This window comes from Cetorhinus maximus, chromosome 10 (genome assembly GCF_964194155.1).
Source record: "Cetorhinus maximus chromosome 10, sCetMax3.hap1.1, whole genome shotgun sequence".
NCBI lineage: Eukaryota > Metazoa > Chordata > Chondrichthyes > Lamniformes > Cetorhinidae > Cetorhinus > Cetorhinus maximus.
Window position 1 is genome coordinate 49,379,298 of NC_135888.1, and position 15,710 is coordinate 49,395,007.

At 45.9% G+C, this 15,710-nt stretch overlaps 2 protein-coding genes across 4 annotated transcripts in view; one reads left to right on the forward strand and one right to left on the reverse strand.

Annotated features, from left to right (window-relative positions):
• Positions 1 to 9,510, reverse strand: part of edf1 (endothelial differentiation-related factor 1) — a 28,188-nt gene extending 18,678 nt beyond the window's left edge. The window contains exons 1-2 of one of the 2 annotated variants that reach the window (XM_078550461.1): positions 9,372 to 9,510; positions 1,645 to 1,696 (exon numbers count right to left, since the gene is read on the reverse strand). In XM_078550461.1, the coding sequence (XP_078406587.1) occupies positions 1,645 to 1,696; positions 9,372 to 9,449 (130 nt within the window). In that variant the 5' untranslated portion in view covers positions 9,450 to 9,510. The remainder of the gene's footprint in view (positions 1 to 1,644; positions 1,697 to 9,371) is intronic. The other variant, XM_078550460.1, reaches the window with a different exon arrangement.
• LOC144685677 (LIM domain transcription factor LMO4-A-like) overlaps positions 1 to 15,710 on the forward strand; it is a 104,053-nt gene extending 88,343 nt beyond the window's left edge. Inside the window, exon 4 of one of the 2 annotated variants that reach the window (XM_078550458.1) lies at positions 14,984 to 15,710. In XM_078550458.1, coding sequence (XP_078406584.1) covers positions 14,984 to 15,100 — 117 coding nt within the window. In that variant the 3' untranslated portion in view covers positions 15,101 to 15,710. The remainder of the gene's footprint in view (positions 1 to 14,983) is intronic. The other variant, XM_078550459.1, reaches the window with a different exon arrangement.

Consider the following 15,710-nt stretch of genomic DNA (forward strand, 5'->3'; position numbering starts at 1 on the left):
TTTTATTATTAAAATATCTATGGAATACTATTTTTGTATCCTTTGAGAACTTCATTTCAAAATTCCTTTTTGCCCAATTTTTTTTTACTTCTTCCCCAATGCCTTCATATTCCCTTTTGTCATCCCCTTGTTTACTGTCTATGTAGTTAGAGCTGACCTTTTCCTTTACATTGATCTCTTTATTCAGCTATGATATATTATTGGCTAACTTGTATTTTAATCTTTAAGATGAATCTATCTCTCACAATCTCTATTGATCACCTTTTTAAATACTTCCCACTGCTTTTTAATCCATTTGCTGTAACATTTTTCTCAGTTCATCTTCCTAAGTTCCACCCTTAAATTTTTTTCAATCTATTATTGCTTTGATCTTTGTCTTACTATGTCTCACTCAAATCATTTATGTTAAATCTTATTATTTCGTGATTGGTCTTTTATGCTTACTTTTCTTATCTGCTCCAGCTTATTTGTCGGTCACTTTCCATTACTAGATCCAGCAGTGATTCAACACTTATTACAGGCTTCTTATGGACTAGGTAGAAAAAAAAGAGTCCTGTGCACATTAAAAACTCCATTCCCTTTTCACTACCTTGCCTTGCCAGTTTAATTAGTTGAAATCTCCCATGATTATTCCATGTTTTTTGCAATATGGCATTCACACCAGGATTGCACTGCAGCTGCTTGATCATAACCACTTCCACTCTCCTGGAAGAGCAGAAAAGAGACTCAACGAATGATGAGGAGTCCTCACTAATACTTCCTCCATTCCCTGGCTATAGGTCCTCACTGAGGTTAACCAACACAGAACAGGCAATCAAACTGAGACAATCCTAATCCAGAAGGTTAGAACCCAAAATATTATCCACTTTCACTTCTCTGCTGCTCTCAGGCTTGTATGGACTTGCTGTGCAACTCAGAATCTTGGTTTTTAGGTCATCTCAGTAGCATTTCTAGCAGTGCGACTTCTGTAAGTCTCAGTGTCACCGTGGATGATGCTTTACACCCAGTCTATGGGGGCAGGGGCTTTTCCAAGTTCCTTTCCCTTTTTTGAAAACAGCATTACTGAAACAGAAGGCAGAGCACAGGAAGTAAATAGGCCAAGGGGAGGTGAGGGCCAGCTCTGATCACCTGTAGGGAATAAATTTGCAATCATCCAGTGCCTTTCACACCCTCAGGATGGCCCACTGCACCTGATGCATAGTCATTGTTTCAATTTCTGCACAGCAAACTCCCACAAACAGCAGTGTGATAACGACCAGATGATCTGTTTTTAGATGCTGGTTGTGGAGCAACAAGCTTGTTGTTCTGTTGTTCTTCTTGGACTCATACAATGAGAGCTATTGCGTCCAGACAGGGCCTCAGTTTAATACCTCACCAAAACGACAAGACCTCTGACAGTGCAATATAAAGAAATGCTGCACTGGAGTGTCAGCCTGAAATTTTGTCCCATGGTCAAACAGTTTTCTGGCACTCAGAGTCTAGAATCACAGATGAAGAACTGCAACCCTGATGGAGCAGCTCATGCCTCAGAGATGAGGATGGGGCAGAAATGTCATTGAGAAAGGAAGAACAGACATCATCCCTCAACTGTGCAGCCAGTTTCCTGGCAGGATTGGGAGCTGCAGTTCACAGAAAGATGCTTACATTTCTTTGTAGTCTCCACGTCATCTCCTCTGCGTTGTGCCAATGTGATTGCCTAGGAAAGAACAGGGAATGGAAAGGTCAAGTTGTGCATTCATTCCTGAAAAAAAAAAATGCACTGCAACATGGAAAACCTGTTTCTTTCCCCAACAATTGTTTAAATCTATTTAATCCTCCTGAAAGTTTGCATTAAAGGTCATGGAATCAGAATCTTACAGCACAGTAACAGGCCACTCACTGCATCTCCGATAATGTTTATTCTCACTCATCTCGCTCTCCTGCTCACTCCCCGTACCCTTTAACATTCCCAACTTATTACTCAAACAACCACCCAACCAATCAATACCCACCAAACCCCATCTCCCCAGACAATCGTCTAATCCATACCTGTCACTTTAAAAGGACTCAGGTCCCCTCCCTGATCCATTTTGGGGTTACACAGATAACTGTGTTACACTATGTTCATTAAACCATACATAACAGTTATACAGCTGATCCTACAAATCCAGTCTGCCCTCACAACCTTCCCTCAATCATTCCCTAGGTGCCTCCCGATTCCCTTGTGTACATTTGTAAAATAATTTAGGCAGCGTACTCATGCAAAAGATAGAAGCGGCTGTTAAATCTGGTGTGTGTTCTCAGTCCAAAGCAGGATGATTACAGCACAGGAGGCCATTCTGCCCGTAGAGTCAGTTTTAGTTCTTTGCAACAGTATCAATCGAACAAGACTGCTCTTCCTCCTGCAAAACTTCCCTTCATGTACTTATCTATTCCCTTTTGAAAGCAATGATTAAATCCACCTCCACCATACTTTCAGGCAGTTCATTCCACATCATAGCCACTTACTGGGTAAAAAAAGTTTTTCTTCCTGTCACCGTTAGTACTTTTGCCTTAAATCTTCATCCTCTGGCTCTCAATCCTTCCACCAACGGGAACAGCTTCTCCCTATCTACTCTGTCCAGGCCCATGATTTTGAATACCTCTATCAAGTCTTCTCTCAACCTTCTCTTCTCTAAAGGAAAAGAGCACCAGATTCTCCAATCTACCCACAAGTCCCTCATCCCTAAAATTATTCTAGTAGATCTTTTCTGCATATTCTCTAAGTTCAGAAACAATAAAAGGTACAGTACTGGTGGGGTCAGTCAGTCAGTACATAACACTGGGGTACAGTGCTGGTGGGGACAGGTCTGTCACTGTATAACACTGAGGTACAGTACAGGTTGGGGCAGGTCTGTCACTGTATAACACTGGGGTACAGGTCTGTCACTATATAACGCTGGGGTACAGTACGGGTTGGGACAGGATGTCACTGTATAACACTGGGGTACAGTACTGGTGGGGACAGGTCTGTCACTGTATAACACTGCGGTCCAGTACCAGTGAGGACAGGTCTGTCACTGTATAACACTGTAGTACAGTGCTGGTGGGGCCTTGACAGCTGAACTTGCATGCTGTACTTGCCTTGCAATTGTTTGATATCAGCAATAGGTACATGAAGTGGAAAGTATTGTACTCCCTGTCGCTCACATCAACAAAGTTCACAAATAAAAATTGAAACCCAGTGCATGTGATAAGCCTGCTATTGTAATCAGGCCCCAGGAATGAAAAACACACTGTTCCAGTTCCTCTGGGATTACAATGTGAATACACAAGGGGCATAGCCATCCGCACATTGTGCAACCCTGTGCTATTTGTACTGTCCTGTAATCTCTGATAAATGGATGGACCAGGATCACAGCCAGAGCTTAGGGAGTGACTGAGAGAATGGTCTGGAAACAACTGACGGGAACAGGGGGAGGATGGTGGAGCTGTCCCCCACCCTAGGCCTTCCCCTACCCCCACAGAATCTCAGAATTGTTACGGTGCAGAAGGAGGCCATTCGGCCCATCACGTCTGCACCAGCTCTCTGAGCATTTTAACTTAGTGCCAATCTCCTGCTTTTTCCCATAACTCTGTACATTGTTTCTATTTAGATAATCATCCAATGCCCTCTTGAGAGCCTCAATTGAACCTGCCTCCACCACACTTCCAAGCAGTGCATTCCAAATCCTAACTACTTGCTGTGCGAAAAAGTTTTTTCTCACCTTGCATTTGCTTCTTTGCGAACACTGTTCCCTCTGGTTCTTGATCCGTTTACGAGCAGGAACAATTTCTCCCTATCTACTCTGTTCAGACCCTTCATGATTTTGAAAACTTCTATCAAATTTCCTCTCAGCCTTCTCCTCTCCAAGGAAAACAGACCCAGCTTCTTCAATCCTTCCTCACTGCTGAAGTGTCTCATCCCTGGAACCATTCGCATAAACCTTTTCTGCACTCTCTCCAATGTGTTCACATCCTTCTTATAGTGTAGCGCCCAGAACTGTACACAATACTCCAGCTGAGGTCTAAATAGTGTCTTATACAAGTTCATCATAACCTCCCTGCTCTTGTACTCTATGCCTCTATTACTGAAGCCTAGAATACTGTATGCTTTAGAAACAGCTCTCTCTCTACCTGTCCTGCCACCTTCAATGGCTTATGTACACATGCAACTGGGTGTCTCTGCTCCTGCACACCCTTTAGAATAGTATCCTTTATTTTATACTGTCTCTCCATGATTCTATGCACCAAAGTGTATCACCTCACACTCCTCCACATTGAACTCCATCTGCCACCTATCTGCCCACTCCACCAATGTGTCAATGTCCTTTTGAAGTTCTACACTGTCCTCCTCACAGTTTACAATTCTCCAGTTTTGTGTCGTCCGCAAATGTTGAAATTGTCCCCTGCACACCAAGATCGAGATCATTTATATATTTCAGGAAAAATACCGACCCCGGGGACTCCACTACAAACCTTCTTCCATCCTGAAAAATACCCATTAACCATGACTCTGGCTGAGGGATAGGAAACTATTTTGTATCCAGGTTGCTACTGTCCCTTTTACTCCATGACCTATAACTTTCCTCATAAGTTTGTTGTGTGGCACTGTATCGAACAGCTTTTGGAAGTCCATATACACCACATCAACGGCCTTGCCCTCATCACCCATCTCTGTTACCTCTTCAAAAAACTCCAGCAAATTAGTTAGACATGATTTTCCTTTAACAAATCCATGCTGACCCTTACGAATCAATCCACATTTTTCCATGCGTATATTAATGCTATACCGAATAATTGTTTCTAGAAGTTTCCCCACCACTGAAGTTAAACTGACTGGTCTGTAATTGCAGGGCAGATCTTTACAACCTTTTTTGAACAAGGCATAATGTTTGCCACTCTCCAGTCCTCCAGCACCTCCCCCAAATCCAGGGAACATTGAAAGATTATTGCCAGTGCCTCTACAATTTCTACTCTCACTTCCTTCAATATCCTTGGATGCATCTCATCCAGTCCCGGTGCCTTATCAACTTTAAATACCGACAGCTTACACAATACATCCTCCTTATCAATTTTAAACCCTTCTAGTGACTGAGTTTCCTCCTCTGCCACCATGGCCTGGGCAGCATCTACCTCATAGGTAAAGACAGATGCAAAGTATTCATTTAACACCTCAGCCATGCCTCTTGTCTCTACGTGTAAATCCCCTTTTTGGTCCCTAATCGGCCCTACTCCTCCTTGTGCCATCCTTTTACTATTGATGTGCTTGTAGAATACTTTGGGATTGCCTTTTATGTTAGCTGCCAGTCCTTTTTTCATAATCCCTCTTTGCTTTTCCTATTTGCTCTTTCACATCCGTTCTGAACCTTCTGTACTCAGCTTGGTTCTGACACCTGTCGTAAACACACTTTTTCTTCTTTAACTTAATTTCTATCTCCTTTGTCATCCAGGGAGCTCTAGTTTGTCCTATTCATGCCTTCTGAGGGAACATACCTTGACTGTGCCCCAACATCTCCTCTTTGAAGCTAGCTCATTGTTCAGCTACTATTTTTCCCACCAACCTTTGGTTCCAGTCTATCCGGCCCAGCTCCGTTCTTGTCCCACTGAAGCCCGCTCTCTGCCAGTTGATTATTCTTACTCTAGATTGGCCAACGTCATTTTCGATCATCATTCTAAACCTTATGATAACAATGATCACTGTCCCCTAAAATGTTCCCCAACTGTCACTTGATCTACTTGGCCCACCTCATTCCCAAGAACTATGTCGAGCAGTGCCTCCTTTCTCATTGGACTGGATACATACTGCTGTAGGAAATTCTCCTGAACACAATCTAGGAACACTTGTCCCTCACTGCCCCTTACACTACCACTATCCCAGTCCATATATGGGTCATTAAAGGCCCCCATTATAACTAATCTACAATGCTTACACGTCTTAAGAGTTGGTGCAGGAGGGAGGGTTTTAGATTCCTGGATCACTGGGACCGTTTCTGTGGAAGATGGGATCTGTACAAGCGGGACGGTCTACATCTGAACCAGAGCGGGACTAACATCCTTGCGGGTGTGTTTGCTAGTGCTGTTGGGAGGAGTTTAAACTAATTTGGCAGGGGGCGGGGACACAGAATGTTAGCAGAATAGGGGCACATTATAAAACAGTAAAACAATCAAATCAGAGGGGGTACAGCTGCAATAAGCTTCAAGGGAGTAAAGTAAGGCTGGATGGCCTCTACTTAAACGCCAGGAGTATTATAGGTAAAACGGATGAGTTAAGGGTGAGGATTGACATGTGGAATTATGATATAGGAGCCATCATTGAGACGTGGTTGAGGGAAGGGCAGGATTGGCAGCTCAACATTCCGGGATACAGAATCTTCAGGCGAAACAGGGGAGGGGGTAAAAGAGGAGGAGGCATTGCATTATTAGTTAAGGAGTCCGTTACTGCAGTAAGGAGAGATGATATCTTGGAGGGGGCATCGAATGAAGCTTTGTGGGTAGAGCTTGGGAATAAAAAAGGGGCAACCACATTATTAGGTGTTTATTATAGACCCCCAGATAGTCAGCTGGAAATTGAGGAGCAAATATGCGCACAATTTGTGGAGGTGTGTAAAAACAATAATAGGGTAATTATATTAGGTGATTTCAACTTTCCCAATATTAATTGGGATAGACATAGTGTAAAGGGCCTGGATGGAGTGGATTTCTTGAAATGTGTACAGGAGAACTTTTTAGGTCAATATGTAGAGGGTCCAACAAGGGACGGTGCATTGCTGGACCTAATTCTGGGGAACGAAGCCGGACAGGTGGCTGAGGTGGTAGTGAGGGAGCATTTTAGTGGTAGTGACCACAACATGGTACAGTTTAAGTTTGTTATGGACAAAGAAATCGACAAGTCACAAAAAAATGTTTTGGATTGGGGGAGAGTAGATTTTAGTAAAATAAGGCAGGATCTGGCCAAGGTAGACTGGGAACAGTTACTTGTGGGGAAATCTACAGAGTAACAGTTGGGGGTGTTTAAAAAGGAAATGGGGAGGGTACAGGCTCAACATGTTCCCTCTAGGGTGATAGGAAGGAGTAACAAGCTCAGAGAACCATGGATGACCAGAGATATTCAGGTTACGATGAGAAGGAAAAGAGAGGCTTTTAGCAGGTACAAGGGAAACAAATCAGCAGAGGCATTAGTGGAGTACAGACAGTGCAAGATGGAGCTTAAGAAAGCAATTAGAAGAGCGAAGAGGGGATATGCGAAAGCTCTGGCTGGTAAAAGTAGGGAAAATCCCAAGATATTCTATAAGTATATCAATGGGAAGAGAATAACCAGGGAAAGAGTAGGGCCCAAGGGGGCAAACTATGGGTGGAGCCAGAGGACATCGCTAGAGTGTGAATGAATACTTCACGTCTGTCTTCACCCAAGAGAATGTGGATGTGAATGTGAACTCGGGGAGAGAGACTGTGAGGTTCTTACGCAAATTGATATAGGGAGTGACAAGGTATTAGAGGTGTTGGCAAGCTTGAAAGTGGACAAATCTCCAGGTCCGGATGATTTGTGTCCCAGACTGCTGAGGGAGGCAAGGGAGGAGATCGCAGGGGCTCTGACCCAAATTTGTTAATTCCTCTCTGGCCACGGGGGAGGTGCTAGAGGACTGGAGAACAGCTAATGTGGTTCCGCTATTTAAGAAGGGTTGTAAAGATAAGCCAGGGAACTACAGGCCAGTGAGTCTCACGTCAGTGTTGGGAAACTACTGGAGAAATTTCTGAAGGAGAGTACCTATCTCCACTTGGAGAGGCAAGGTTTGATCAGAGATAGTCAGCATGGCTTTGTCAGAGGGAGGTCACGCCTAACAAATTTGATTGAATTTTTTGAGGAGGTGACCAGGTGTGTAGATGAGGGTAGTGCAGTTGATGTAGTTTATATGGATTTCAGCAAAGTCTTTGATAGGGTCCCACATGGGAGACTTATAAAGAAGGCAAAGGCACATGGGATACAGGGTAATTTGATAAAGTGGATTCAAAATTGGCTTAGTTGTAGGAGGCAGAGGGTGATGACAGAAGGATGCTTTAGTGACTGGGAGCCAGTGTCCAGTGGCGTACCACAGGTCCCCTATTATTTGTCATTTATGTAAATGACATAGATGACTATGTGGGGGGTAGGATTAGTAAGTTTGCGGATGACACAAAGATTGGCCGGGTGGTTAACAGTGAGGTTGAGTGTCTTGGGCGACAGGAAGATATAGACGGGATGGTCAAATGGGCAGATAAGTGGCAGATGGAATTTAACCCTGAAAAGTGTGAGGTGATACACTTTGGGAGGAGTAATTTGACAAGGAAGTAGTCAATGAACAGCATGGTACTAGGAAGCTCTGAGGAACAAAGGGACCTTGGCGTGTGTGTCCATAGATCTCTGAAGGCAGAGGGGCATGTTAGTGGGGTGGTGAAAAAGGCACGTGGGACACTTGCCTTTATCAATCGAGGCATAGATTACAAAAGTAGGGAGGTCATGTTGGAGTTGTATAGAACCTTGGTGAGGCCACAGCTGGTGTGTACTGTGTGCAGTTCTGGTCACCACATTATAGGAAGGATGTGATTGCACTGGAGGGGGTGCAGAGGAAATTCACCAGGATGTTGCCTGGGATGAAACATTTAAGTTATGAAGAGAGGTTGGATAGACTTGGGTTGTTTTTGTTGGAGCAGAGAAGACTGAGGGGTGACCTGATAAAGATGTATAAGATTATGAGGGGCATGGACAGGGTGGATAGGGAGCAGCTGTTCCCCTTAGTTTAAGGGTCAGTCACAAGGGGCCATAAGTTCAAGGTGAGGGGCAGGAGGTTTAGGGGGATGTGAAGACAAACTTTTTTACCCAGAGGGTGGGGACGGTCTGGAATGCGCTGCCTGGGAGGGTGGTGGAGGCGGGTTGCCTCACATCCTTTAAGAAGTACCTGGATGAGCACTTGGCATGTCATAACATTCAAGGCTATGGGCCAAGTGCTGGTAAATGGGATTAGGTAGGTAGGTCAGGTGTTTCTCACGTGTCGGTGCAGACTCCATGGGCTGAAGGGCCTCTTCTGCACTGTGATTCTGTGACTCTGTCTCTATAATTTCCTTGCAGATTCTATATCCTTCCCACTAGCTGGTGGTCTATGTATTACACCGAGCAATATAATTGCTCCCTTCTTATTCCTTAGCTCTAGCCAAATTAATTCCCGGGCCCCGGGCTCTCCCCCAAACCCCCGGGCTCTCCCCCAAACTCCCGGGCCCCGGGCTCTCCCCCAAACCCCCGGGCTCTCCCCCAAACTCCCGGGCCCCGGGCTCTCCCCCAAACACCCGGGCTCTCCCCCAAAGCCCCGGGCCCCGGACTCTCCCCCAAACCCCGGTACCTGCTTGCTCTTGGCCTGCGCCGCGCTCGGCCCTTTCTTCCTCAGCACCGTCACGGTGTCCCAGTCACTCTCCGCCATCTTCCCTCTGCTCACTGCGCAGCTGCGGCCCCGCCCCTCAATCAACTTTATTCAAACATGGACAAAGCCCAGCAACCAATCAAGGACAGGGAAACAGGCAACCAATCAGAGACAGGCGGTCTTAACGTCATAGCTGGGGGCGGGGCAGGATCTGTGACAGCAGCAGATCCCCATAGGGTGAGGAAGATCCACCTCCAATGCCAACAGACCCCCATAGGATGAGGAAGATCCATCTCTAATGTCAACAGATCCCCATTGGTTGAGGAAAATCCACCTCCAACGTCAACAGTTCCCCATTGAAAGAGAGAAAATAGGAGCACAAGTTGGTCATTTTGCCTTTCAAACCTGCTCTGCCATTCAATATGGTCATGGTTGATCCTCTCTATCTCAACGCCATACCCCAACACTCTCCCCATACCCCTTGACGCCTTTAGGGTCCAGAAATCTACCTCCTTCTTAAATATATTCTGGGACTTGGCTTCCACAGCCCTCTGTGGTAGAGAATGCCACAGGTTCACCACCCTCTGAGTGAAGAGGTTTCTCCTCAACAAAAACAGAAATACCTGGAAAAACTCAGCAGGCCTGCAGCATTGGCGGAGAAGAGTACAGTTGACATTTCGAGTCCTCATGACCCTTCAACAGAACTAAGTAAAAATAGGAGAGGGGTGAAATATAAGCTGGTTTAAGGTGTTGGGGGTGGGGGGGGGGGGGGGGGCGGTGAGAAGGCAGGGGTGGTTGTAGGGACAAGCAAGCAGTAATAGCAGCAGATAACCAAAAGATGTCACAGACAAAAGAATAAAGAGGTGTTGAAGGTGGTGATATTATCTAAAAGAATGTGCTAATTAAGAATGGATAGCAGGACAAGCAAGGTACAGATAGCTCTAGTGGGGGTGGGGTGAAATAAGACTAAAAGGGCATAAAAGGTATAGATTTAAAAATAATGGAAATAGGTGGGAAAAGAAAAATCTATATAAATTATTGGAAAAAACAAAAGGGAGGGGGAAGAAACGGAAAGGGGTTGGGGATGGAGGAGGAAGTTCAAGATCTAAAGTTGTTGAACTCAATATTCAGTCCGGAAGGCTGTAAAGTGCCTAGTCGGAAGGTGAGGTGCTGTTCCTCCAGTTTGCGTTGAGCTTCACTGGAACAATGCAGCAAGCCAAGGACAGACATGTGGGCAAGAGAGCAGGGTGGAATGTTAAAATGGCAAGCGACAGGGAGGTCTGGGTAATGCTTGCGGACAGACCGAAGGTGTTCTGCAAAGCGGTCACCTAGTCTGCATTTGGTCTCTCCAATGTAGAGGAAACCGCATTGGGAGCAACGAATGCAGTAGACTAAGTTGGGGGAAATGCAAGTGAAATACTGCTTCACTTGAAAGCAGTGTTTGGGCCCTTGGACGGTGAGGAGAGAGGAAGTGAAGGGGCAGGTGTTGCATATTTTACGTTTGCATGGGGAGGTGCCGTAGGTGGGGGTTGAGGAGTAGGGGGTGATGGAGGAGTGGACCAGGGTGTCACGGAGGGAATGATCCCTACGGAATGCCGCCAGGGGAGGTGAAGGGAAGATGTGTTTGGTGGTGGCATCATGCTGGACTTGGCGGAAATGGCGGAGGATGATCCTTTGAATGCGGAGGCTGGTGGGGTGATAAATGAGGACAAGGGGGACCCTATCATGTTTCTGGGAGGGAGGAGAACGCGTGAGGGCAGATGCGCGGGAGATGGGCCGGACACGGTTGAGGGCCCTGTCAACTACCGTGGGTGGAAAACCTCGGTTAAGGAAGAAGGAGGACATGTCAGAGGAACTGTTTTTGAAGGTAGCATCATCAGAACAGACGCGACGGAGGCGAAGGAACTGAGAGAATGGGATGGAGTCCTTACAGGAAGCGGAGTGTGAGGAGCTGTAGTCAAGGTAGCTGTGGGAGTTGGTAGGCTTGTAATGGATATTGGTGGACAGTCTATCACCAGAAATTGAGACAGAGAGGTCAAGAAAGGAAAGGGAAGTGTCAGAGATGGACCATGTGAAAATGATGGAGGGGTGGAGATTGGAAGCAAAATTAATACATTTTTCCAGGTCCCGACGAGAGCATGACGCAGCACCGAAGTAATCATCGATGTACCAGAGAAAGAATTGTGGGAGGGGGCCGGAGTAGGACTGGAACAAGGAATGTTCCACATACCCCATAAAGAGACAGGCATAGCTGGGGCCCATGCGGGTACCCATAGCCACACCTTTTATTTGGAGGAAGTGAGAGGAATTAAAGGAGAAATTGTTCAGTGTCAGAACAAGTTCAGCCAGACGGAGGAGAGTAGTGGTGGATGGGGATTGTTCGGGCCTCTGTTCGAGGAAGAAGCGAGAGCCCTCAGACCACCCCGGTGGGGGATGGAGGTGTAGAGGGATTGGACGTCCATGGTGAAGAGGAGGCGGTTGGGGCCAGGGAACTGGAAATTGTTGATGTGACGTAAGGTGTCAGAGGAATCACGGATGTAGGTGGGAAGGGACTGGACAAGGGGAGAGAGAAGGGAGTAAAGATAGTGAGAAATGAGTTCCGTGGGGCAGGAACAGGCTGACACGATCGGTCTGCTGGGACAGTCCTGTTTGTGGATTTTGGGAAGGAGGTAGAAGCGGGCAGTCTGAGGTTGGGGGACTATCAGGTTGGAAGCTGTAGAAAGAAGATCTCCAGAGGAGATGAGGTCAGTGACAGTCCTGGAAACAATGGCTTGATGTTCAGTGGTGGGGTCATGGTCCAGGGAGAGGTAGGAGGAAGTGTCTGCGAGTTGAAGCTCAGGCTCCGCGAGGTAGAGGTCAGTGCGCCAGACAACAACAGCACCACCCTTGTCAGCAGGTTTGATGACAATGTTAGGGTTGGACCTGAGAGAACGGAGTGCAGTAAGTTCAGAGAGAGACAGGTTAAAATGGGTGAGAGGAGCAGAGGAATTGAGTTTCTCCTCATCTCAGTCCTAAATGGCCTACCCCATATCCTGAGACTGTGATCCCTTGTTCTAGAGCCCCCCAGCCGGGGGAAACATCATCCCTGTATCCAGTCTATCCAGCCCTCTCAAAATTTTTATATATTTCAATGAGATCGCCTCTCATTACAGTGAATATAAGCCTAGTTGGACCAATCTCTCCTCTTACGACAATCCTGCTGTCCCAGGTACCAGCCTGATGAACCTTCGCTGCACTCCCTCTATGGCAAGTATATCCTTTCTTAGGTAAGGAGACCAAAGCTGCACACAATACTCCAGGTGTGGTCTCACCAAGGCCCAGAACAGCTGCAGTAAGACATCCTTGTTCCTGTTCGATTCACTCCACGTGATATCAAGAAACAGCTGAAGGCACTGGATAATGCAAAGGCTATGGGCCCTGACAATATTTGGGCAATAGTACTGAAGACTTGTGCTCCAGAACTTGCCGTGCCTCTAGCCAAGCTGTTCCAGTACAGCTACAACACTGGTCTCTACCCAGCTATGTGGAAAATTGCCCAGGTATGTTCTGTGCACAAAAAGCAGGACAAATCCAACCTGGCCAATTACCACCCCATCAGTCTACTCTCGATCATCAGTAAAGTTATTGAAGGGGTCATCAACAGTGCTATCAAATGGTGCTTGCTTATCAATAACCTGCTTACTGGTGCTCAGTTTGGGTTCCGTCAGGGCCACTCAGCTCCTGACCTCATTACAGCCTTGGTTCAAACATGGACAAAAGAGCTGAACTCCAGAGGTGAGGTGAGAGTTACTGCCCTTGACATCAAGGCCGCATTTGACCGAGTGTGGCATCAAGGAGCCCTAGCAAAACGAGTCAATGGGAATCGGGGAAAACTCTCTACTGGTTGGAGTCATACCTAGCACAAAGGAAAATGGTTGTGGTTGTTGGAGGTCAATCATCTCAGCTCCAGGACATCACTGCAGGAGTTCCTCAGGGTAGTGTCCTCAGCCCAAACATCTTCAGCTGCTTCATCAATGACCTTCCTTCCATCATTAGGTCAGAAGTGGGGATGTTCGCTGATGATTGCACAATGTTCAGCACCATTTGTGACTCCTCAGTTACTGAAGCAGTCCATGTCCAAATGCAGCAAGACCTGGACAATACCCAGGCTTGGGCTGATAAGTGGCAAGTAACATGCAAGCCACACAAGTGTCAGGCAGTGACCATTTCGAAGAAGAGAGGATCTAACCATCACCCCTTGATGTTCAATGGCATTAGCAGTGCTGAATCCCTCACTGTCAACATCCTCGGGGTTATGATTGACCAGAAACTGGACTGGACTAGCCATATAAATACTGTGGCTACAAGAGCAGGTCAGAGGCTAGGAATCCTTTGGCGAGTAACTCACCTCTTGACTCCCCAAAGCCTGTCCACTATCTACAAGGCACAAGTCAGGAGTGTGATGGAATACTCCCCACTTGCCTGGATGAGTTCAGCTCCCACAACACTCAAGAAGCTTGACACCGTCCGGGACAAAGCTGATGGAAGTAAGGGTGAAAATTGCAGAGGTACTGGCCATGTATTTCCAATCCTCCTTAAATACAGGGCTGGTACCAGGGGCTGGAGAATTACCAATGTTACACCCTTGTTCAAGAAAAGGTGTACAGGCCCGTCAGTTTCACCTCGGCAGTGGGAAAGCTTCTGGAAAGAATAATCCGAGACAACATTAATAATCACCTGGACAAATGTGGGTTAATTAGGGTAAGCCAGCAAGGGCGTGTTAAAGGCAAATCTTGTTTAATTAACTTGTTTGAGTTTTTTGATGATGTAACAGAGATGGTTGATGAGGCTAATGTGATGGATGTGGACTTCCAAAGGCACTTGAGGAAGTGCCACAAATTAGACTTTCCAGGAAAGATGAAGCCTATGGAATAAAGGGGACAGTGACAACATGGAATGCAAAGTTGGCTGAGTAACAGAAAACAGAGTGGTGGTGAACAGTTTTTTGGACTGGAGGAAGATATACAGTGGGGTTCCTCAGGTTCGGAATTAGGACCGCTGCTCATCAGTCAGCTCATTTTCCCCAGGGATGCTTAGGAATAGATGGTTGGGCCCAATATAATTTTCACATATTTTTGTCTTCTTGAGCTGCTGTAGTCTGTGTGGTGAAGATAATCCCACAGTGCTGGTAACAATGAAAGAATAGCAATATACATCTAAGTGCGGTTTACATGGGAACTTAGAGCTGATGTTCCCATGCATCTTGCCCATGTGACCATAAAGTTAATTAACACATTTCACAAATCAATTTAATTGAGCACAGCAACAATACCTTTCACTCACACTATGTTCAGATCAACACACCCACAACAAAAATAATGGTTTCTTACAAATCAGAACACATCAATGTTAGAGGGAGTAGAAGATACCTGGCTGTGGATTATACCACCAACATGCTTTTGTGAAAGGGAAATCATGTTTAATGTCATGTTCTTAAGACACGAAAGAGATCATAAACTGTTGAAATCAAACCTTACTTTTTTGCTTTGCTGAACGAAAATATGGCTGCAGCAGGTCACATGATTCACATTACTGTTTCTGGAAATTTTCAACAGCAGTTACAGGACCAAAACTCAACCCTCATCCTTGTGGAATCTCACACCTCTCATTGTGAGGACACATTACAATCAATGAAACCAGGGACCAGCAGGCCATCTGTTTCCTCAGCCTGATCTTATAATAAAGGGAGAACAATTGAACCTCATTATGCCTGCAGAGGTGCTAATAACCACCATCTAAGGTGAACAACGGATTTTAACCAGAGCTTGCAGCTGACTCATTAATGGGCAACATCACATAACCTGAGCTACTGGCCTTTGGAAAGTTTTAATATTACATTTCTAGACTCGCAACTCAGTCTGCTGTTTAACTTCCAGCCTGCAAACACCACAGCTGAACCCCAGGCTGGCCAACAGCCTGCATCAAGTTGAAGCCTCCTCAAAGTGTTTTTCCCTGGAAGATTCCTGCATTCGTCTGCTGAACAGACCAAGTCTCTGTATACCAATCTCATCTCACTATGTCACCATCAACTTTAAAGGAATTCTGCAACTCCTGCTTCACCTAGCTGAACCCGCCTGTAACTGTAGCTCCTCCGTGAAGGAACCCTCACTGGACTCTGGCAATCACGTGAACTGATATCCATACCTGTGGTTCTTTTAAGTTATTCATAGTTGTAAAAACTCCTCTTTCCTATTTTCTATTGTGCGTTTGTATGTGTGTATGATGTTGAAACTTTCCCCCAGGCTTGAATGTATGAATAAACTATACTTCTGATTTAACACT